We start from the raw sequence: 23,384 nt of genomic DNA, 5'->3' as shown, positions 1-23,384 counted from the left end.
AGGTGTTTGCAGGTGTACGTCTATTGGGAGAACTGAGGCGCACAAAGGAGAGAGGGAGCCAGAAGGTTCTCCAGAGAGGTGCTGCCTACGTAGAGTACTGCAAGATAGGTGGATATTTGTCAGGTAGCTAAGAGGAGGGAAAGCCATCCCGAGCAGAGAGCACAGCCTGAGTAAACACTCGAGGGAGGCATGGTGGAGAGCTTCCAGTAGTTGAGGTGTTTGGAAAAATAGATCAGGATAAGGCAGTCATTGGAGCAACTAGGGAGGACCTCAAATGCTAGAGGTAAGGGCTTGGATTAAACTGACGACAGCTGGGGAGCCAATGAAGCCTTTAAGCAGGTGAGTGGTCAGATTTGGTTTCCAGGACAAAATCTTAGAAAGATTCATGTTTAGCTGTAATATGGAGGGACAAGGCTCTGAGATCTAAATGTTGAAGAAATTCTTGTAAGGCTTGAAGGTGGCCTAAGCTAGGGCTGTGATAGTGTGGGAAAAAAGGAAGGGACAGGTTCTAAAGAAATTCAGAAGGTAGAATCTAATCTAATTTGTTGGTTCTCAACTGTCCTCAATTCAATCCAAGCTTTTAGTCTAACATTTGAGACCCTTTCACATAGGCTCCTGTGACATCTCTAGCCTCTAGCATTGCGTTTACATTAGATGATTAGATGTGGGGAGTGAGGAAGAGGGAAGGATGAATCCCTTTCCTTTGCCCAAGCAAAGATGGTCTGTCATCCAGAACAAACAAATTCATTAGGGTCCCATAGGGTCTTCTGTACCAAACTGTCACCGCTCTAAAAAAAAGACAGATTAGGGCTTTGGTAAAGAAACAGGAGGAAGAGGGGAAGAGAAACACCTGGGGCTAAGGAAGTTTTCTGGGAAAATTAATAAGGGCAGAAGTAGTTGAAGGATTAGGTGACATGGATAGGAAAGAAAAGAGGGATTGTTAAGACATAAGAAATACTGCTGTGGAACATATAAGAACATTAATAAATAACTCGTGGGGATTTCTGTTTGCTGAATTGCTTCTTGGAACATGGCACTAGGGAACTGGATTATGTGGGCAACAACTTTATAAGGATTACAGTTATGAGCACCACCAAGTTCCACTGGTGGTGTCTCAAAATCACAGAACCTGAGGATTAAACACTTGATCTGGCACGGACAGCTGTGAGGGACAAACTTTTCCTCATATTGGATTGACATCTGTACCTCTCTGAAGAAGCCATTAATTGGTCTTGGGTCTACTTTTGAGGTTGTGTAAGGCAAGCTAATTCTTCCATGTGACAACACTTAAGCTATTTAAAGGCAATGCTTGTGGACCCCCTAAGCCTCCTCTTCTTCCACTCCTTATGGAAAGACAGTACAGAATAGTAAGAGGAGTAAGGAACTGGACTCAGAAGACCCGAGTTCAAATCTAGCTTCATTATTATAATCTGTATGAGCTTGGGCAAACTACTCAAAATGTTAGTCGAATCTGATTTTGATAGTGCTATATCCCCTCATCAGCTTGATCCCTATCCACTGCCTCCAGGTTTCAGGCTTGAGCATCTAGGTGGATGGTAGGGCTACTCGTATATAGACAGAGGATACAGGGGCAAGAGCGGTTATACAGGGGAAGACAATGAGTTCCATTTGGGGCATGCTGACTTAGAGATGTCCGGGGGCCACTAGGCTGTGGATTATGGAGCTCGGGAAAGAGAAATGATCTAGATTTAGTCCTCAACAGAGTATCTACACCTTCTGAAGACAGCTCCTTTCCCTTCCACCTCAAGGGAACTGGTTAGTCTTAGTATTGGGGTTATCACACTGAGGGCTGAGCTTTGGGAATGAGGCTCACTGTCTGTCTGACAAGGAATTCTTTTCTTTGCTGGGAGCTTGACTCAGTTTCCCAAATGTCAACATACTGAAGAGTTGGATTCCTAGGTCTCAACAGTCCTAGGCTCGAAACATTCAGATTCAGTAAGGTGGGGGTGGGATCTAGGAATCTGCATTCGTGAAAAGAAATGTTGTACTTTGGCCTTTTCCTTACTAGATTCTCTTTCTTCCCTCCATAGCCGCTAAAGCTACAGGGCCTGGTTCACCTTTCCTCCAAAGGCCAAGGGTGGGTGGTGTCCCAAGAAACAAAACTAGGAGCAAGGATACCACCTCAGGGAGAAATGTGTTTCTTGGTCTAATTTTTTCATGTTTTCTTTCTCCACGATAGGGGAGAGCCTCAGCGTTGCTTTCCAGAAGTATCATCTCATGTTTTTTTTGGTCTTGGGCCAGAGGAGCAAAAGTAGGTGTTATGCCATGAGAAAATACGGCCCAAGAAAGTACGAGCAACATAGAATGTCTCTACCTAGAGGGACCTCACCAGAGACCCCAGGAGCCCACATACACCTTAGATGGCTGGTGACAAGTGTGCAGGGTTGCGTGTGCCAGGCAGTGGAGGTTTTGGGTGCAGTGTGCCAACAGTCTTTATATCTTTCCGTCATTGATACCACTGTGTGCTGACCCAGAGAGAAGGGTCACAAAGGGTGACGTGAAAGCTAAGGGGAAAAGGGTTTCCATCAGGAGACAGCATCCAAGTATGCATAATCCTGAGAGGTGAAGTAAAAGGAGTGAAATGGGTCCATTGGCTTTAGCCTGAAGGATGTGGGGATGGACCCTGACAGTCCCTGTGCCCATGGACCTTACAGATGGAGCGATTGGCCTTAAGCTAGCACATCACTTCTCCCACCTATGATGACAGAAAGCACTAAGGACAGCAAGCATGGGCAGTGGGGGAGGAGCCTGTGAAACTGAGCATGTCAGGCTCTGAGTGTCTTAGTGAAGTGGGACGCACAGGTCGAGTGACAGAGGGTGAATAATGGTCCCCCAAAGATGTCCACATCTGAATCCCTGGAACCTGTGAATATGTTACCTTTCATGGTAAAAGGGACTTTGCAGATGCGAGCTAAGAAGTTTGCAATGGGGAGATTAACAACCCTCGATTATCCAGGTGGGCCCAAAGTAATCAGAAGTATCTTAAGAAGAGGGAGAGAGGAGGGTCAAGTTCAGATAAGGAGATACGACAATGGAAGCAGAAGTCTGAGAGGTCTTTGAAGATGAAGGAAGGGGCCACAAGCCAAGGAAGGTAGGCAGCATCTAGGAGCTGGAAAAGGATTATCCCTTAGAGCTTCCAGAAGGAACGAGGCCCTGCTGAGACCTTGATTTTAGCCCACTAAGACTGACTGTGGGCTTCTAACCTCCAGAATTGCAGGATAATAAATTTGTGTTTTAAGCCATTAAATTTGTGGTAATTTGTCACAGCCTCAATAGGAAACTAGGAGAGCCTCTTACAGGACTCCAGGGCAGTAAAAATGTACTAAGCAGCTGCATATTTCTCAGAAATCAAGAGGTGGGTTGAGGAGAAGGAAAATGGATGATTCTAAACTAAATACACCTTTGGTTGTCATACAAGTTCTCTTGAAATAAAGTCAGACAATCCAAGTTGGCCATGCAAACCCCTGGAAAGCAGAGGTAAGTAAGCTATTTCTCAGGCAGCCAGGCATAGAGAAAAGTACTTTCCTATTCTTCTTTCAAAGTTCAATACCATCTCCTCCTCTACCCATTGAATCAAGAAGCTGCCCCTATCACATAGTCACAAGGCTCATGAAACTAGACTTGGTCCTTTTCTTCTCTCATACCCCAAAAGGAGTAAAGAGCATCCCCAGTAACTTCCTTAAAGGAGAAAGCCCACCATTGTAGTGACTGCCTCCTTATTAAGAGCACGGTGCTGCATAACATAAGGATGGATCCTGGGCACTTTGAGAGCAGCAGGTGTCAGCACCAACAGGCCCAGATTCAGAGATGGCATGTGATACAGTGGCCAAGCAGCCTCAGAGACACATGTTGGGTCGCATCAAGGGACACCCCCGGGAAGAAGTCGCAGTCAGCAGAACTTGGCACTGCTGGCTGGATATCCTTGGGTGAGCTATGTACCCGAGAGCCTCAGTGTTCTCATCAGTGGGACTATAGGGTCTAATTTCATTGTCAACCCAATGACCTGGACGAAGGAGGAGTATGTGTGCAAATATGTGTCCAAAAATAATTCCCCTGCAGGTTGCCCTAAGAAATAGGTGGGACAGAAGTGCTTGGCACGGTCACCATAGCAGCCATTGGTCCTGCTAAAATCTAAATCAGATGGTGTCAACTCTCTGCTCAAAATTCTCTAGTGCTTTCTGACTTCACACAGAGTTAGAGCCAAAGTCCTAGCAATGGCCTATGAGACCTAATGTGAGCTGCTCTCCCTCCCCCACCCCTTCTCCCATCTCTACTTTTCCTTTCTCTCTCCACTGCAGCCACACTGTTCTTCTTGGAACCCTCTAACTCGGGAATAGGCAAACTTTTTCTGCAAAGGGCCAGATAGTCGATACTCATTTTCAGCTTTGCAGGTCATACAGTACTTATTGCAATGACTCAACTCTGAGGTTGTAGCACAAAAGCAGACATAGACAACATGTAAACGAATGAGAGTGGCTGTGATCCAATAAAATGTTATTAAGAAAAACAGGCTGCAGGCCTGTGTTTGCAGACCCTGCTCTAACCCACAGTCGCCTGCACCTGCTGCTCCCCGATATACACGTGGCACTCTCCCTCACTTCCTTCAGGTCCTCACTCAAGTGTCACTGCCTCAGGGAGAAAAATACATGGCACATTAACACAGCCACCCTCTCCCCAGCCTTCCCTGCTTTGCTTTTCTCTTTTGCCATTAACATCTTCTAACATATATTTATTTTGGTTATTGTCTGCCTCTCCCCAACCCCCACTGATTAGAATGTAAACTCTACAAGGGCAGAGATTTTTGTCTTTTTTTTTCCACTGCTGCCTGCCTTGCACATAGTAAGCACTCAATAAATATTAATTGATTGGATAAACCAGGTTTACTACAAAATTTAGTAAAAAGTAAGTCACTTCAGAAACACTATTTCAAATCTACCCTAACACAGGACCCAGTATCTAGAAGGTTCCCAGTATCTAGAAAGCCCTAGGACACTGGATTATGTCATAATCAGTGGTGTCATCACTGGGGAAATTCTCAAGTTGCCCTCTGATTTAAGCCTTTCAGGCCTTGAGGCCAGTGGGATTGAGGAACTTTCCGAGAGCAAAACAGCTCTTGAGAGCGTGTGGGCTCCACAGGCGGCAATCATAGGGGATTGGCCTTCCGAGAGAATGGGTGAACAGGAATCCCTGCAGACACAGGTCCTCCAGACTGCCTCGTTAAAGGACGGCCCAGCGAAGCAGGCAGCGTGGGTTCGCCGTAACTGTTCAGAGCCAGAAGAACCTACAAGATCACCTGTGGTCAATAAGAAGCCCAAGCTAGAGTTGACCAAAGCAGTGGTCATGGACCTTGGCACGGGCTACTGTAAATGGGGCTTGGCCGGGCTGCCAAAGCCCACCCACATGATCTCAACCACAGTGGGCAAACCCTACATGGAGACGGCCAAAACCGGGGACAATCACAAGGAGTCATTTGTGTGGCACGAGCTTATCAACCCAGAAGTTTGTCTCAAGCTAAATAATCTTCTGCGACATGGCATCATCATGGACTGGGATACAGTGTGGGATATCTGGGAATATCTTTTCCATCAAGAGATGAAGATTGCCCCAGAGGAGCACGCCGCCTTGGTTTCAGACCCGCCCCTGAGCCCACACACAAATAGAGAGAAGTAGGCTGAAATGCTGTTTGAGACCTTCAAAACTCCCGCAATGCATATCGCCTACCAGTCCCGCCTGTCCATGTACTCCTACAGAAGGACCTCCGGCCTGGTTGTGGAGGTCGGCCACGGTGTGTCCTATGTAGTTCCCATCTATGAGGGCTATCCTTTGCCCAGCATCACTGGACGGCTGGACTATGCGTGTTCTGACCTGACAACCTACTTGATGGGCCTGATGAACAATTCGGGGAAACACTTCACTGAGGACCAGCTGGGCATTGTGGAGGACATCAAGAAGAAATGCTGCTTTGTGGCCCTGGTCCCCACTGAAGAGAAGAAAGTCCCAGCTACTGAGCATACAATCCAGTACACCCTGCCGGATACCTGTGCCAGGAAAGGTTCCTCTGCTCAGAGATGTTCTTCAAGCCTTCTCTGACCAAGTCCATGCAGCTGGGCCTCCACACCCAGACAGTGTCCTGCCTTAACAAGTGTGACATCGCCCTCAAACGAGACCTCATGGGGTATATCCTGCTCTGTGGGGGGAGCACTATGCTCAGCGGTTTCCCTAACCGTCTGCAGAAGGAGCTGAGAAGCATGTGTCCTAATGACGCCCCCCAGGTAAACGTGTTGCCCGAAAGAGACACTGCAGTGTGGACGGGTGGCTCCCTCCTAGCATCGCTTCAGGGCTTCCAACCACTGTGGGTCCACCGCTTTGAGTACGAGGAACATGGGCCTTTCTTCCTCTACAGAAGGTGCTTCTGAACTCTGATGAAGCATGGTTGCTGTGGTGGCCATGCGTCAGCTTTGCTGGGTGAGCACCCATCCCATACATAGGGAGTTGAGCCAGCCAGTTCACTCCTGCAGTATTAAACAATCCTTGCGTTTCCCTCCACAGTGTATTTCTCTATTTCCTCATGCAATGAGAACTTCATACATGCAGCATCTGCCTTAAAATGTCCATTTGCCAAAACAACAGCAGGGGCTGGATGAAGGAGAGGGGCAGTGCGGGGTGGTGGGGGGGAGAAGGGGGGAGTGATTATGGACCAAAAAGACGTGCCTTATAGTTTGATTGCTTAAGTATTTGGGGGAGAAACTACCTCTAAAATTATTCTGTCCCTTATTTTGTATATTCCCCACTTTAGGTACTACAGTATTGTTAAACTCTGCTTGGAAGGGGGAGTGTGATAAAGATAGATTAGATAGATAGAGCAAATGCTGTTGTGGCCTATAAGAATATCCCTTTCAATAAACACCAACAGGAAGTATGCTGTAATGGTTCAGTCGCCCACAAAGCAGCAGAGTGCATTTCACACTTGATCAGCGACTCTGAAGGCTTGGAAAGAGCTGACGAAGATGTCTGATGTCTGCTTTAACTGTACTTTCTTTTAGTTCCAGTAGTCATTTATGTCTTGATACCAGTTCTTACCAAGCCATCATGGTGACTGGCTGCTGAAGCCTGGTGTATTATGAGCAAGATATGTGTTATCTTAAGGGAAAATCTCTTCAGGGAATAAGTGCTATATAGATTTACCCCTTTAAAAACCTGGGGGCAGATTTGTCTTGGGTTATCAGCACTAAGGTCATGAGGATGCAACCCACAGCCATTCTCCAGACACTTCAAGCAGCAGATGCTCCTCTCCAACCAGACTGGATTCCCCTGCATCAACCTGCAGGGTATACAACTGGAGTCTGGAATGGGTGCAGGATAAAGGCTGCCACTTCTGCAGTGTGGGTTTGTGGGGGGCTGGTCCATGTCGGTCATTCTAACCCAACTAAGGAACTGAAGGAACATAAAGATCCTCATGGTCCGGGAAGCCCTTCCAGAGCCCAGCATGTTCTGTGGTATTTCCTGCAGGGCAATTTATAATTGGACCTTCTGTTTTTTAGAGCAGTCCCCAGTACATTCTCTGCCCTGTCTCCAACACTGGCAGGCAGCATAAAATAGTGGAAAGAACATGGGCTTTAGACTCTGTGATTTGAAACTGTTTTGCTACCAACTAGCTGTGTGACCTGAGTCTGCTCACCTGTAAAATTGATTTCAAATGCCTACCTCACACAGCTGATGTAAATATCAGAGGTAAACATCTGAATACCAGTGTGTGGCCTCCAGGAGGTGATCCCAAGGGTTGTTAGCTAGTATTATCTTGTAGAATTCTACCTCTTATAAGGAGCCCAAATGCCTTACTGTGATCCTGAGCCACACCTACACCCAAAGACACAACTGAGGACAATTTTGAACCCCAAGGGACATTTGACAATATCTAAAGATATTGATGGTTATCATAACAGGAGTAGAGGGTACGTAGTACTGGCATCAAATATGTAGAGGCCAGGGATATTGCTAAACGTCCTATAGGCACAGGACAGCAAAGAATGATGTAACCAAAACTATCAACAGTGCCAAGGCTGAGAAACCCAGGTTATCCCAGTGGGCACACAAGGTTGTAGAAAAGCAAGATTCAGTGAGATTAAATGACTTTGTTCAAGGACACTAAGATGAGTGGACCCATGACTTTGTTCTTTCCGTATACCAAGAGGACATCTGTTGGTCTTGAAGTTCCTGGGACTTCAAAGCTAGTAAGAATAATGGTGGAACAGCCCACTGTAGGCATGAAGCATAGGCAAGGGCTTAGGGAGCACAGAGAAAATAGGAATCAAGAGCAGGCCTTCAGGGTTGCCAAACACCACCAATATAAACTTTGGCTTGTCTACAGATCTCGGACATTTATGGTTACCTAGCTTCTAAGATGTTCATCCTCAACTCAGTTACTACTAAATATGACAGACAAGGAAGGACAGCCAAAGACTCCCAAGGACTTGTCCAGGTGGTGCTTCTAGTGAAGCAAAGAAGGCTATGGGCCGGCACAGGAGGAGGAAAAAAAGCTAATTTTTCTTCCCAAACTTGTAGTCACCTTAAATTACTAAGAATCGTCAGTTTTGTTTATTTTTTAAAACATCCTCTTCAATTATGGCTATGAAAAATCCCTCAGATGTGTGCACATGTATGTATATACACACATAAATATGTGTGTGTATATATGTAGATATATGCAAAAAGTAAATTTATTTTAAAATATGCAGCAGTGCTAAGAAATAACACCAAGCTATACTCATAAAGGCATAATAAAAACATTAGCTTCTGCCTCAGTTTTTCAAAAAGTCTAAATATAAAATACACTTTGATTACAGGAGACAATCCCCTGCAAGTTTCCTCTTGATGTCTGGAGCATCTGAACAAAGCTGATTCCATGGAACAAACTAAATAACTGAGGCTTTTAGCTTCCTTCAACATGAATTTGGGAAGAGCCCAAATTTTGGGGAAGAATTATATACTCTTCTCTAGAACTTGATAGACTCTTTCCCCACAATTAAGCATTCATCACTCCCAGGAGTTTCTCCTTTGCCTATACACAGCATTTCCTCCCATAAATTCACCCTTGACTTTGCCTTCTGCCTTCAATTTGGAAGGTCTGCTCCCACCTGCTCCTTCTCCAAATGAATAAAATTCCATCTTGCTCAGAGGAGAGAGTAATTGATAGTAATTTGTATTCACACAAATTCTTTCTTGCTGTTTCCATACAGTATTTCAAGGAAAGTGAACATCCATGCAAAGACACACCATTATAAACAGGCACATTTACTTCTATTTCCAACCCATCAGCATGGGTCCCTTTACTATTATCCATAGCAAGAGTACTATAATATATTAAAATGTCATATAAGTTACCATGTTCATTAATCCACACCAAAGAGTAGTCAAAAAGCACTTGCAACCTTTCAATGTTGGGCACTTAATTATAGATCTTTTTTTCTATTATTTTGTGAAAATTTTCAGACACACAGAAAAGTTGAATTATACAGTGAACACACCTAGATTCTATAGTTTACATTTTGCTATATTAGGGAAAGGCTTCTTTAGTTACACAATTCTGGGTATACCTATACTCTGACTTCCTGTTAGTCTACGTAGAGTAATAAAGGTCTGGTTCTGGTATTAAAAGCATGAAAGAGATTGTTAACCTTACCCAAGAGTCAGCCACAAAACTGTTGTCAAAAGAAACTGAGCTTTTTCTGGACTCACCAAAAAGAGATAAATTCTCATTTGCTTCAAAGAAAATAACTAAAAGACATACGTCAGTTAAGCACCATAAAGAAAAATAAATGAAATGGCCTAGATACTGACAAAAACACTATGTTAAAAGAAGCAACATTTGGAGAAAAAGGAGTAACTTACTACTGTTCATGCCTATGATGCACACTGCTCACCATCCCAAATGTATGCAATACTGTTTCAGAAATTCTAATCTGTTCCAGCTCTAACACTGCTAGCTCTAGCAGAACATTCACAGGCAATAAAAGTAGTCCGTATGGACCCTGTAGTGATAGGAGACTCAAACCAGTTATAACTGGAAGCACATGACCTGGCAAGATATTACAAAATAACCGCTGTCAGCATAGGAAGGCTTAGAATATCAAAGGATAGATTTCGCTTTTCATTCTGCTTTAGTTCAAGGTGAAATCATTTAAATGATGAAATTTGACCAAATGTTGGGAGCACTAATGGCCATGTTGTTTATATATAATGCTTTCCTCAAGGAACATAAAACAGTTTAAAAACATTACTTTACTTTTCTTCACACTTTTGAGGTAGCAGCCACGAAACATTCCCAATTAACTGAGGCACAAATCAATTCTGTGATTCGTCTACGGTTCCAGTATGATTCCGACCTGTAGCTGGGAATGAAACCCAATGTCCTGATTACCATAAATACCAGAAATATGCTCTCAATCAGCACTAAGTAAAAGAACAGTAATTTTTTACAAAATGGTGCTATATGGGTTAAAGCTTAAAGTCTTGCTTAATGATTAAAATTATATGCAAAATAAAATAGAATTGGTGTCTGCTGAGGTCTGCTGTACAGAGCAGCTCTCCGTAATGCTAAGGTAGATGGTCTTATTCTTCCCACTTCCTAACAGCCAGGCCTCGAGGAGTGAGAAGTGGAAGGAAAACAGCCTTCTCTGCCAGATCCCTCCTAACTGGGGTCAGAGTCACTCTAGAAGGCTCAGTTTCCACTGGGTTCTTTTGTTCATCTTTGGTGGTATAAAAAGCTCAGCATCTGAAAGGAAAGAGAAAATGTGACAGACACACTCCTTCATGTTGGTGGGAGCTGAGGCAGTAACTCTAAGCTAAAGCTAGGCGACTGGGCTTTGCACCTACAAGACGACCATCAGAACCAGAGTTAATGTTTCTGTCACCCTAACAACCTCCTGGTCAGAGCAAACACAGCCTGGAGGCCCTGCCCCAAGTAGAGGGATCCCACTTCAACTTTAGGCATGTGGGAGGGTTGAAGAAAAAAAATGCTCACTGAGTGATTCAAAGTGGAAGAATGTTCTGTATTTCAAATGGGAGGGGGTGGTGGTTGTGGTGCTTACGAGGCCGTATACATGTGTTAAATTTCACCAAACTATACGCCAAAGAGCTGTACATTTCACTGTATGTAAAATTTACCTCAATTATAAGAGTGGTGTGTATTCAGTAAGTAAAGTTAATGGACAGAAAATATTTATAATAAAAATTTCTACAAACACACTGATCAATAAAAATGTCCTTACTTAAAAAATAAATAAATAACTGGAAGAGGAGGGCGATGGTTGGGGGAAATTTGTCACTGTTGGATAACACTCCCAGGCCCTCTTTCAGTTAGATTTATGGAGTCTCTTACTTAAGTAGAAATCATACACAGGAAGTAGAGACATGAGAAAATATGTATATAGAGAGACATTCTTTCTCAGTATTATTCATGGTACACCTATATATATGACCCATACAGACATGAAAAATTCTTTTACGAGAATATTTTAAAATGTGAGAAAAATGCTCCAGATAAAATGTTTTAAAAACATGATTTTCATTATACATATACACATGCATGTACACACGTATGACTACAAATTATCAAGTCTTAATTTTCTTTGCCATACTTTTCTGTACAATCCAGATTTTCTCTACTAATCATAACAGTATTATAATTTCACACACAATTACTACTCCCTACACTCCCAAACAAAAATCTATTGTATATAGACAAAAGGACTACAAGAGATTTTGCTTATTTAACAATATTGGAAAAGGCTACTTAAATTCATGGTCAACAAGCCCCATAATTTCATGTTAAATAGTAACTAAACTTTCAATGACACCTTATCTGCTTTTTAAAAAAGAAACAAGTTCTGAAAATAGTGTATCTTATTTTTAAAAATTAGGCATAAGTACAATTATATTTGATTCTTAGACTTAACTATGTATAAATACCAAGTATTGACTTATTGGCAGGAAAGAAATTATTCTGACAAACTGTATGACAGCAGGACATGACACCTTTCACATTTCCATATTTGAATTTCACAGCACAGAGGGAGTCATTTCACAAAAATATTTTGAGGGTTTTATCAGTTTTTCCAAAGACTTCTCTTAATCCTTTGATAGTGAAATCATACTCATTTGAAGTAAATTTGTTATCAGTTATAACAAGTCCAATTCGGCCATGATTTAAGCACTACTCTGGTAAAACGTTAATCCATTTTATGAAATGGATTACATTTTTGCAAGACTTGCAATCAACCTGCATGGTACTACGTTGCATCTTAACGTGACGCAATCAGAAAATGCCCCATCAACTCACTGATCCCCTACTACTGTTAGCTGGAAAGGGGCAGGTGAGGAATATTTGAGAGGAACTAATTTTGTGAGTAGCTCATCTGTCTCTTTTTGGATTATGAGAACTTCTCCTTTCCTACACAATCTACACTAGAGTTCCTACACAGGGACACTGATAGTACATACTCTGATAATGAGAAGCCTCAAAATTTTAAAGTCTTTAAGGCTCAGCTGGGAAATGGAATGGAAATGCTCTTTGATAAAGCCAACTAGACCACCCTAGAGAAAGCTGTGACTGAACTTGACCTGAAGGTCAGCCATCAAGCCAGCAGTAAGGAAAACAGGGGACAGAAATCACAACTGGATTAGACACATTACAAACTAAACAATTACCAAACTGCCTCTGGTCTGAGATGAATTGTTAGCATCTCAGAAATAAGGGTACGTTTTGGGACTGATACGAAAGGCAGCTTGCCAGCCTCCAGGAAGAAGGGGATCTAGGGATACAGCAGTTAACTGTCTGGCTATATGAGCTTAGCTGGAACGGAAGGTGGTTCATTTATTCCTGGTAGCAACATAAGCCATGAAATTTAAACTTGACATGGCTCCCACAAAGTCTACTTCAAATGCCGTCAAAATGCTACCAGAGTACAGCATTTAAATGAAAAAATTTCAGAACGTTGCCTCTCACATGCCAGGAATGCAAATAGCAGCCCTAAAAATTGCCACCTTTTCAAAGCTAAAAAGAAGTTGCTATGCTTGATCGATCCACATGAAGGGTGAATACTGTGGCACCAAACTGATCTGTCAAAAGTTTTTTAGGGAATTCCCTGGCAGTCCAGTGGTTAGGACTCAGCGCTTTCACTGCCAGGGCCCAGGTTCTTGTTCAGGGAACTAAGATCCCCTGCGGCCAAAAAAAAAAAGGGTTTTAAACCAACTTTCAAAAGAAAGCCTTTAGGGCTTTTAACTTTGTTGAGGAATATGTAACCTAATTGATGAGAATCCTCTCCCCCTAACAAATAAACAAAACATCCAAATAAACAAAACATTTTCGGTATAATCCAATAGGAAATGCAGATGAAATGCTAATCTTCTTTGAATTTGTTTTCAAATTATACTGTCAATCCTAAGGATGACTAAAGAGTTCCAGCTCTTAAGCAAGGAATATGAAAATGTCCCCAAGACACAATGCAAAACTGCCAATAGCCAAAAATTATTCAGATGAATCCTTAAAATGTACATGCAAATTAGACTGTTTAGACTCAAACTTCAACTGTAATGTGCCTGTGTGGATGAGTGTATGCCACTGCACTGACAAGTGTGTATGTCAGAACAATTTTTTTAAATTATACATTTAATGTCAAGTTGGATTTCCTGGCCCTCCACCCAGGATCCCAACACTAAAGGCATTAAACTGATTTTAATAAAGATATAGTCTTAGAACTGAGGGAAAATTGTAGTGACTCCCCATTCTCTCCTAATACTACTAACCTTCTCAACACTTACAAAAAGATATTCCTTCTACTTACTAATGTAATAATTTAGAGTGAAAAAAAATACTAACCAAGAACAGGAACTGAAGTCTTCTCTTGATGATAAGAGACCATGATACCATTTGCAGTAGAATTGGGACCTAGAGCCCAAGAATTGGGTTGGCCAAAAAGTGCCTTCGGTTTTTAAGTAAAAATAAAAGACTCATTTTCACCAAGAACTTTATTGAGCAATGTATTCACTCTTTTGTTTTACTACCTTCTGTCATTTTTCAGGCAACTTCATAATTCCATCTTCCCAAAAGGTTTTATCTTTTTGAGCAAAGAACCGTTCCAGGTGCCTTCTGCAGCCTTCCAGGGAATTGAAATTTTTTCTATTAAGAGCATTTTGTAAAGGCCTAAATAAATGGAAATCTGAAGGTGCAATGTCTGGTGAATACAGCGGAAGAATCAGAACTTCCCAGTCAAGCTTTTTTTGCCTGGTTATCAAAGAAACATGCAGTTTTGCGTTATCCTGATGGAAGATTATGCGCTGACTAATTCTGGACGCTTTTCGTCGAGTGCTGCTTTCAGTTGGTCTAACTGGGAGCAGTACTTGTTGGAACTAATCGTTTCGTTTTCTGGAAGGAGCTCATAATAGAGGACTCCCTTCCAATCCCACCATATACACAACATCACCTTCTTTGGATGAAGACCGGCCCTTGGTGTGGTTGGTGGTGGTTCATTTTGCTTGCTCCACGATCTCTTCTGTTCCACATTATTGTACAGTATCCACTTTTCATCGCCCATCACAATTTGTTTTAAAAACGGAACATTTTCACTACGTTTAAGTAGAGAATCGCATGCAGAAATACGGTCAAGAAGGTTTTTTTTTTGCTTATGTGGAACCCAAACATCAAAGCGATTAACATAACCAAGCTGGTGCAAATGATTTTCAATGCTTGATTTTTATATTTTGAGTGTGTCGGCTATCTCCCGCGTGGTATAATGTTGATTGTTCTCAATTAATGTCTCGATTTGATTGCTATCAACTTCAACTGGTCTACCTGACTGTGGAACATCGTCCAGCGAGAAAGCTCCAGCACGAGATTTGCGAAGGCAAACCACTTTTGACATGTTTGATCCATCACAGTACCTTCGCCATACACTGCACAAATCTTTTTTTTTTTTTTGCATTTCAGTTGCGTTTTTACCTTTCTTGAAATAATAAAGCATAATATGCCAAAAATGTTGCTTTTTTAAAAATTCCATCTTCAATGTTAAAATGGCTACACAAAAATTCACCAATTTCATGTCTTTTTTAAATGCATGCTGATACGACAGCTGTCACATACTATCTAACAAAGTTGTTTTGAGTGAAGTTAAAGACAACTAGGTGCTACTAGAGCCATCTTACGAAAACAAACAAACAAACAAACAAACAAAAACCAACGAACCTTTTGACCAACCCAGTAGAAAGTAGACTGAATCAGCAAAGATTATTTTATACTTCTGATGACTGCAAATACCCAAATCTCTGCCAGCAATAAATAGCCTTTCATTTTCATTGTGGTGTCAAACACTTATGTGATTTTAATTTGCCAGTTTCTCCAGTCTCAATTCAGACCACTACATCTCCTGTCCACCAGAAGAACAAGGTAATGATGGGGGAAAAACAGAAAAAGAAAATCTCAGTGATATATGCCTGGTCCTTTCCAAATGAGCGAGCCATACCCTGGGAGGAGGGGGTATAATAAGAGGTTATAGAATACACAGAGCACCAGACTGTACTCAAAGATTTGTGAGAATTTTTACATTAAAACAATTCTGTGCATATCATGGAGGAGAAAGCAAACTCTGCACACGTGTTTAAGGTAAAACAAGAGACTTTGCAAGGGGCTTCCCTCGTGGCTCAGTGGTTAAGAATCCGCCTGCCAATGCAGGGGACACAGGTTCGGGCCCTGTTCCAGGAAGATCCCACATGCCGTGGAGCAACTAAGCCCGTGCGCCACAACTACTGAGCCTGTGTGCCACAACTGCTGAGGCCCGTGTACCTGGAGCCCATGCTCTGCAACGGGAGAAGACACAGCAATGAGAAGCCCACGCGCTACAATGTGGAGTGGGCCCCACTCGCCGCAACTAAAGAAAAGCCCACACGCACCAACGAAGACCCAATGCAGCCAAAAATAAAAATAAATGAATAAATAAACAAAAAAGAGACGTTGCAGGAAGTCCACACCTGCACGAGCCTCAGCAGGCACACTGTAGGCCCTCCGCCTCGCCTTCACTCAGGTCTGCGTGTTCCCTCCTGGCGCACTCTCAGCAGTGATGTCACGTGCTCAAAACACTGCCATGTGACTCATGGTATCCTGCACAGATGACATTACCATGCTTTACCAACCAAAGCAAAAACACAATTTTCCCGGTCATTTCTCCTAGAAGACTCATAAGTTGGTATCTTAGATGTTAACGTGATCTGAATAGATGAGGATAAGGGAGGGCATGGGGAAGCACTATAAATTGTTAGCTTCAAAACCACTAGTTCTGAAGGTGATCACATTTCTTCTAAGAAGTACCTATTACAGTAAATTCAAGTATTTATGGCAGGCTAATTCTCAGTTGCTTTTATTTCTATGGCTTGTAAAATGCTTTTATATCTACCCTCTCATCTAACCTTCAAAACGTTCCAGTGAAGTATACAGGGGAGTTATTATCCCCATTTATAACTGAGGAAATCAAGACCCAGTAAGCTGATGAGCTGATTTCCAGCCTCTCTCTCAGCTCCAAACCCACCCTTCCTATACACTGCTCATGATTCTGGGACTGGGGGCCTGAGAAAACACCCGTCCTTTGACAGCTGTTATGCTCCAACAGTAGCAGACACCAGAGGGACAGGGCAAGGCTGGATAGAGGAAGGAGAAGGAATTTGTTCCCTTGTTCACTTGCTTTCACTCAACAGTAGCTCTGTACCCCGCAGCAGCTGTTCGTTCATGTTTCTGTTTATTTCTGTACACTTAGAACCAGTCTCATCCTGCACCCTCGGAAATACCAGCTCCAGCAGGCTGCCACCCCCTTCTCAGAGGTTCAAGAACCAGCTCTGCAGGGGCCTCACCACCAAGCGTCTAAATTCTGAGAATCCCAAACTCTTCCTTTTGTTCCTTCAGCCTTAGGGGTATAAGCGGCTGCCCACAGTTTCAATCTCAACGTTCCTTCTCTGTGTTCCCTTTCTGCCTTCTCAGTCCTCTAGTACTTGGTTAACCAGTTCCATATGTTAAACTCTCTCTGATAAAATAATAGCTGTGGTTTTTGTTTTCCTTAACAGACTCTGACTGATAAACCAGGCTTTCTGAATCAAAATGGAAACTCTGAAAAATACACCTGAGGTGTAAGAGACTGAGCAGATATACACAAAAATAGATGACAGTATATTAGAACTCTTGATGGGAATGGATAATGGAATAAAGGTAATAGATAACACCTTGTGCCAATTTGGTAAGTCTTGGTAATATGATTGGGGTAAAATCTCAAGCTGGCTTTGCTTTCTACCCACCCTGTCAGTATACCTGTTTTTTCCCAAACAATTTTTCTGTTTTCTCTTAAGACAATGGCTTACCAGCCTCATCTAATTGCTTCTTTCTGAGACTCATCTGTTAGTTTTCGCTGTATCCAGTTTTGTAGTTTTCCTGGGCAATTCTATAGCTTTTCTTCAGGCTATTGTTTAAGGTTGTCTTCACAATTTATATAATTTTTTTTTATCATTTGTATGCAGTTACTCATATTTCTTTATAATTTATATATTTTAGATTTTTTAGTGCATTATAGTTTTAAAATATTTCACACTTACCAGTGCCTTATAGTTTTTAAAGTGGTTTCTGCTTCATAATTTCATTTGAAGTTTATCTGAGAATAAGAATATTTTGTTCACGTCTCATAGCTATTAAGGGGCAGAACTTAATTCTTCTTAGTTGTTGTCAATGTGATATTCCCTAATCTTCTGATGAGAGTGGTAGCACAAATATTATTACGATTATTTTATAGACTCAGAATTGAAACTTAACTGACATGCCTCATCAAAAACAACTGAATTCCTGCCAGAGTTGAAATTAGAATAAAAAGTGAGAATTTACTAATTTTTGGTCAGATCTTTTTTCCATTGTGGAACAAAGCCCTTTCAGTTAAGACATATTATCAGATCTTATATCTTTAACTTATGAAGCAAAATAAAAAAGTTTAAAAAGGAAAAATAAAACTTAAATATAACTTGTCACTTTTAAGTTTATTCCATTATAAAATGAACATATATAATGTTTACCTGAAATTTTTTGAAGTGCCTTAAGAAGTAATAGTTAAATATTAAAGCTGTTTCATCATCAAAAACTCTAGAAACAATAAATGCTGGAGAGGGTGTGGAGAAAAGGGAACACTCTTGCACTGCTGGTGGGAATGTAAATTGAGACAGCCACTATGGAGAACAGTATGGAGGTTCCTTAAAAAACTACAAATAGAACGACCATACGACCCAGCAATCCCACTACTGGGCATATCCCCTGAGAAAGCCATAATTCGAAAAGAGTCATGTACCAAAATGTTCACTGCAGCTCTATTTACAATAGCCAGGAGATGGAAGCAACCTAAATGTCCATCATCAGATGAATGGATAAAAAAGATGTGGCACATATATACAATGGAATATTGCTCAGCCATAAAAAGAAACAAAATTGAGTTATGTGTAGTGAGGTGGATGGACCTAGAGTCTGTCATACAGAGTGAAGTATGTCAAAAAGAGAAACACAAATACCGTATGCTAACACATATATATGGAATCTAAGAAAAAGAAAAAAGTGTCATGAAGAACCTAGGGGTAAGACAGGAATAAAGACACAGATCTACTAGAGAATGGACTTGAGGATATGGGGAGGGGGAAGGGTAAGCTGTGAAAAAGTGAGAGAGTGGCATGGACATATATACACTACCAAACGTAAAATAGATAGCTAGTGGGAAGCAGCTGCATAGCACAGGGAGATCAGCTCAGTGCTTTGTGACCACCTAGAGGGGTGGGATAGGGAGGGTGGGAGGGAGGGAGATGCAAGAGTAAAGAGATATGAGAACATATGTATATGTATAACTGATTCACTTTGTTATAAAGCAGAAACTAACATACCATTGTAAAGCAATCATACTCCAATAATGATGTTAAAAAAAAAGAATACTCAAAATATTTTTAGTCTATTCAATATTATTCTTCAAAACTTGGGATATGTTAATGTATGAAATACTCTAAAACTTTAATATAAAATCAATTTCCAGGCAATAATTTTTTCTTACCTCGTTAATAATTCATTTTATTTCAGGGGAGAGAGGCCACTAAAAACTTCGCAGGATTTAATTCATCAACTACAGGTAGATTTAATTTCCATTTCATGCTAATACTGTAGAATAAAAGTTGGGCTAAAAGTTGGTAATAGCTAGTTTTCTAAATGATTTAATGTAATTTTATGTTTACCTGTGCACACAACACATGTATACTATAGATGGTGGTAGAAAACTAGAGGACTTGCAGTAGCAGTTTTTGGAGCCTTTTGGGTATCTTACTGGAAAAGAAACTTAAATATTATAGGGATAAAGTAGAATGGGCTTTGATAGTTACTAGATGCAATATTAAGTTTCAGTTTTTCCCAAGTAGGTGAAAATATCCTATCAGCAAATGAGTATCTCTTATACTGCCCTGAATGCGAGGAAAGGTTTTTGGCTTCTTCATTATTGAATTGGATGAATGATATTGATGAAATGAGATAACACATAAGAAAGCATCTGTCATAGGGTTGAGACCATTACAGTTCTCAGTACATGTTAGTTTCCTTCTCTTCTTCCATATTCCTGATGATTTAGGGCATTCAGGGAGAGACACATGTACTGACACTCACCCTTCTGCCCTACGTGTCTCATGAAACTCCACATAGGCCTTGCTCTAATTCTCCTCACTTACCTGGAGGTTTAGATTGATAAGTGGATTACAAGAGTCCTTTCTTACTTCCCCTGACTCTCTTGTTAGTCTGTTTGCCTCTCTAGAACCAAGGGCGTTCTTGCATTTGAAATTTGAAATTTCTATCACTTTATCAACTCTATGTATTTTCCTTTGGCATTCCCATGTGCTTTCACCTGAGCCTCTTCAGGAAAGGGATTTCAGCTTGAGAGGATGATTGTCAACAGAGTCAGAAGAATTATAGAAAATACTTCATGTGGAATTTTCTGTAAAGTTGACTATAAGTGACTTTTTCCCTTTTTAAAAAGTTGGAATAGGGGCTTCCCTGGTGGCGCAGTGGTTAAGAATCCGCCTGCCAATGCAGGGGACATGGGTTCGAGCCCTGGTCTGGGAAGGTCCCACATGCCGTGGAGCAACTAAGCCCATGCACCACAACTACTGAGCCTGCGCTCTAGAGCCCATGAGCCACAACTACTGAGCCCGTGTGCCACAACTACTGAAGCCCGCGCACCACAACTACTGAAGCCCGCGTGCCTAGAGCCCATGCTCCGCAACAATAAAGCCACCGCAATGAGGGGCCCGCATTGTTTTCCCTTTTAAAGGATAGGGAAGGATGCAAAGGACTATTTGACCTTGAGATCAGGTTATCCAATTATAGCAAGGCTGTTGAAAAGGGAATTAAAGTTAACCTTGAAATTATTGCCTCCTTCTTCTTCATATGTTTTATCTAATTTATTACCAAGATCTATTATTTTTCTTCACCAATCACTCTCAGATTTGCCCTGTTCTTTTCATTCTTCCTGCTGCCACCTAAAGATCAGTCTTCACTTCCCTGGTATCTCTCACCCTAAAACATTCTGTGTACCATTTAAAAATAATCACCCCGAATATTCTAAAGTATCTTTCAGTATTCTTTCCCATCATCCTCTTCTCCTCACTAAACTGTATAATGTATGGTGAATAGTGAAAAAATAATCCCCTCAAATGGCTGGTTGAAGAATGTGTATAGGTGACAAATTCTATCTTGCTGAGCTGGAAGTAGCAATGTTCTAACCCTTTTGACCTCATCTAACCCTTTTGACCCCATGTTCCAAGATTCAGCACCCTCTTATAATTGGGGATATTATGAGATGAGCTTCGGATCCATCCAAAAGCCCAGGCATAATTTTTATGGCTAAGCATCAAATGTCTTGCGATCCTGCATGGTAATTGGAGGTGTCCCGGTGTAGGGGAGCCACTGCAGGGACTGATTCTGCACCAGGTCTGGGAAAACTGCTTCTGAATACAGTTAAACTCTTGTGTTTTCAGGGATACAACAAAAACCACAGAAGTTCCATGACAGACCTTTTATGTTTAGGTTTTATTTTTTACATTCTGTATGAAAATTATCCATGAGTGTATTTCTTACCAACTATCTAGACGACATACACCTAACGTAGTGATGTTTTTCCTTTCTACCCGGTGTTTGCTGAAGAGGGTTTGAAGCTTGCTTCAAGTGTGCAAGTTTTCTCAAAACAGGTAATGCACGTATCCCTGCCTGGTGCTGGTGGTGACGTCGTAAATACCCACTTTGAGGGTATATTATTGAGGTATAAAGGTACTTAAGGTTTAAAAGATGGAACTTCATTGGAGGTGGTATAACTTCCTTATTTACATTTCAGCTGAAAGATGATGATAAGCTTATGCTTCTCCTGGAAATAAACAAGCTTGTTCTTCTATGCCACCAGCTCCAGACAGTAACTGACACCCTTGCAGAATCAAGTGTTTCTATAGGTAAAAGGGAGGGTGGGACATTCAGGAAAGCACTTGAGAAACTTTCACACTTCTTTTTTTATTAGGTTAGCTTCCAGCCCCTTTTTCTTCAAATAAAGTGTTAATACCCACAGAAGAACAATTTATTTCCACTTTTCCTGCCTTGACTGCAAGAACCATTTACCATCTGCAGTTACAACTGACCCCAGGAAGCAGTAGGTTCACCAAATAAATTAGCTTTTTGGACGTGATTAATACCATAGCACGGAGCAGCTACCCTTAAATCCCAACATCATCACCTGACTAACTAGGGCACAGACCCCTCAGAGTGAAGGGCTTCTATTGTTTGTTTTAGGGAGTCTGAGTGCAAAAAAGTAGAGTGCAAGGAATTGCAAAGAAGGGGGTTCACTGCCACTATTTGGTGCACTTTGAGAAGCCCCTAAACCGTCTGAAATAGAACAGGTTGATTTTCCATCCATTCTTCCTGGGGTTCCATGAAATTGGCATGAGACTTGGGCTTCTGAGTTCTGGGACCTTAGGTCATCAAGTCAGCTCAGATGCCTTAATCTACATACCCTTTGAGATCCCTTAGAAGAAATGTTTACCATTTTCAAACTAAATAAATGATAAAGTCTTTTGAGGGCCTCCTTATAAGAATTTGATTTGCTTGCTTTCTGTCACTATAGGTTGATAAGAGTATTACAAAGACAAGAGGCATAATGGCTATTTTGATCCAACTTCTCTCATTTTGCTATAAACTGTTGAACAAGGTAAGATAATTGCTCTATCTTAAACTCACATTTAAAAAATTAGTCTAGGGCTTCCCTGTTGGCGCAGTGGTTGAGAGTCCGTCTGCCGATGCAGGGGACACGGGTTCGTGCCCCGGTCCGGGAAGATCCCACATGCTGCGGAGCGGCTGGGCCCATGAGCCATGGCCGCTGAGCCTGCGCATCCGGAGCCTGTGCTCCGCAACGGGAGAGGCCACAACAGTGAGAGGCCCACGTACCTCAAAAAAAAAGCCCAAAAAAAAAAAAAAAAAAAAAAAAATTAGTCTAAAGGAAAATGCAGAAGAAAATAGATACTATTTAATTTTGCAATTTTTATTCTAAGAGTAAAGCAGAAACCAATTGTCTTAATTCTTTCCAGCTTCAAATGGAAAAAAACCGATGGATCTCAGTTACAAATAAAGATTCTGTGGACGGTAAAACTTGAGAAGTTCCTGCGGTCAGATCTCTGGAACACCATGTGGCAAAGCTGACATTTTTAGAAAGTAAACGATCCTGTATATTTCAGAAATACAACAATTTTGTAAAGAAAACAAACTGAAATCTTGCTTTATTTTCTGATCATGAAACCGATTGTGAAGCTTTCTGACAACTATAAATGCCATGGTGGTTGCTATATTTCTAATTGAAGTGTGATTTTAAATGGGACATTGCCATGAATAGTGTTCTTTAAAAGGCAAACTAAATATCCTTACTGCCTTAATGACAATTTAATCCAAAGAAGCTATTTTGAAAATATGCTCACCTTTGGCACATTTGACCCTAACTTCCTATTTTTTTTTAATTTAAGCTTATCATCTGGGACACTAATTTGCAGCAGAAGAGACACAGTAGTCTGGGTGATGCAGGGTTTTCCTTAAACCTGTGGACTCTTCTTCAATCCCTCTGTCCACTGAGTATGACTGGGCCTCTGCTGTCTCCTCTGTCATAGATCATCCATGCCAGGAGCACACGTTTGTTCTCTAGTAAGTGTTTCACAGAGCACAGGAAATCTGTTGTGATGCACGTCCCTCCCCCACCCAAAAACAGGGTCATGGAGCTCACTCCACGGAATCCTGGAGG

At 41.6% G+C, this 23,384-nt stretch overlaps 1 protein-coding gene across 1 annotated transcript; it reads left to right on the top strand.

Annotated features, from left to right (window-relative positions):
- Positions 1 to 3,828: 3,828 nt before the first annotated feature.
- Positions 3,829 to 6,437, top strand: LOC103069995 (actin-like protein 7A). Its single transcript, XM_082931492.1, is given in 3 exon segments — positions 3,829 to 3,947; positions 4,968 to 6,055; positions 6,058 to 6,437. Coding segments are annotated over 3 exon segments (1,587 nt in total).
- Positions 6,438 to 23,384: the final 16,947 nt, after the last annotated feature.

The sequence above is a fragment of the Lipotes vexillifer genome, unplaced genomic scaffold, assembly GCF_000442215.2.
Source record: "Lipotes vexillifer unplaced genomic scaffold, Lipotes_vexillifer_v1.1 scaffold1801, whole genome shotgun sequence".
In the NCBI taxonomy this organism is placed as follows: domain Eukaryota; kingdom Metazoa; phylum Chordata; class Mammalia; order Artiodactyla; family Lipotidae; genus Lipotes; species Lipotes vexillifer.
The sequence above is the reverse complement of the archived record's forward strand: the minus strand, read 5'-3'. Positions and strand labels throughout refer to the sequence as shown.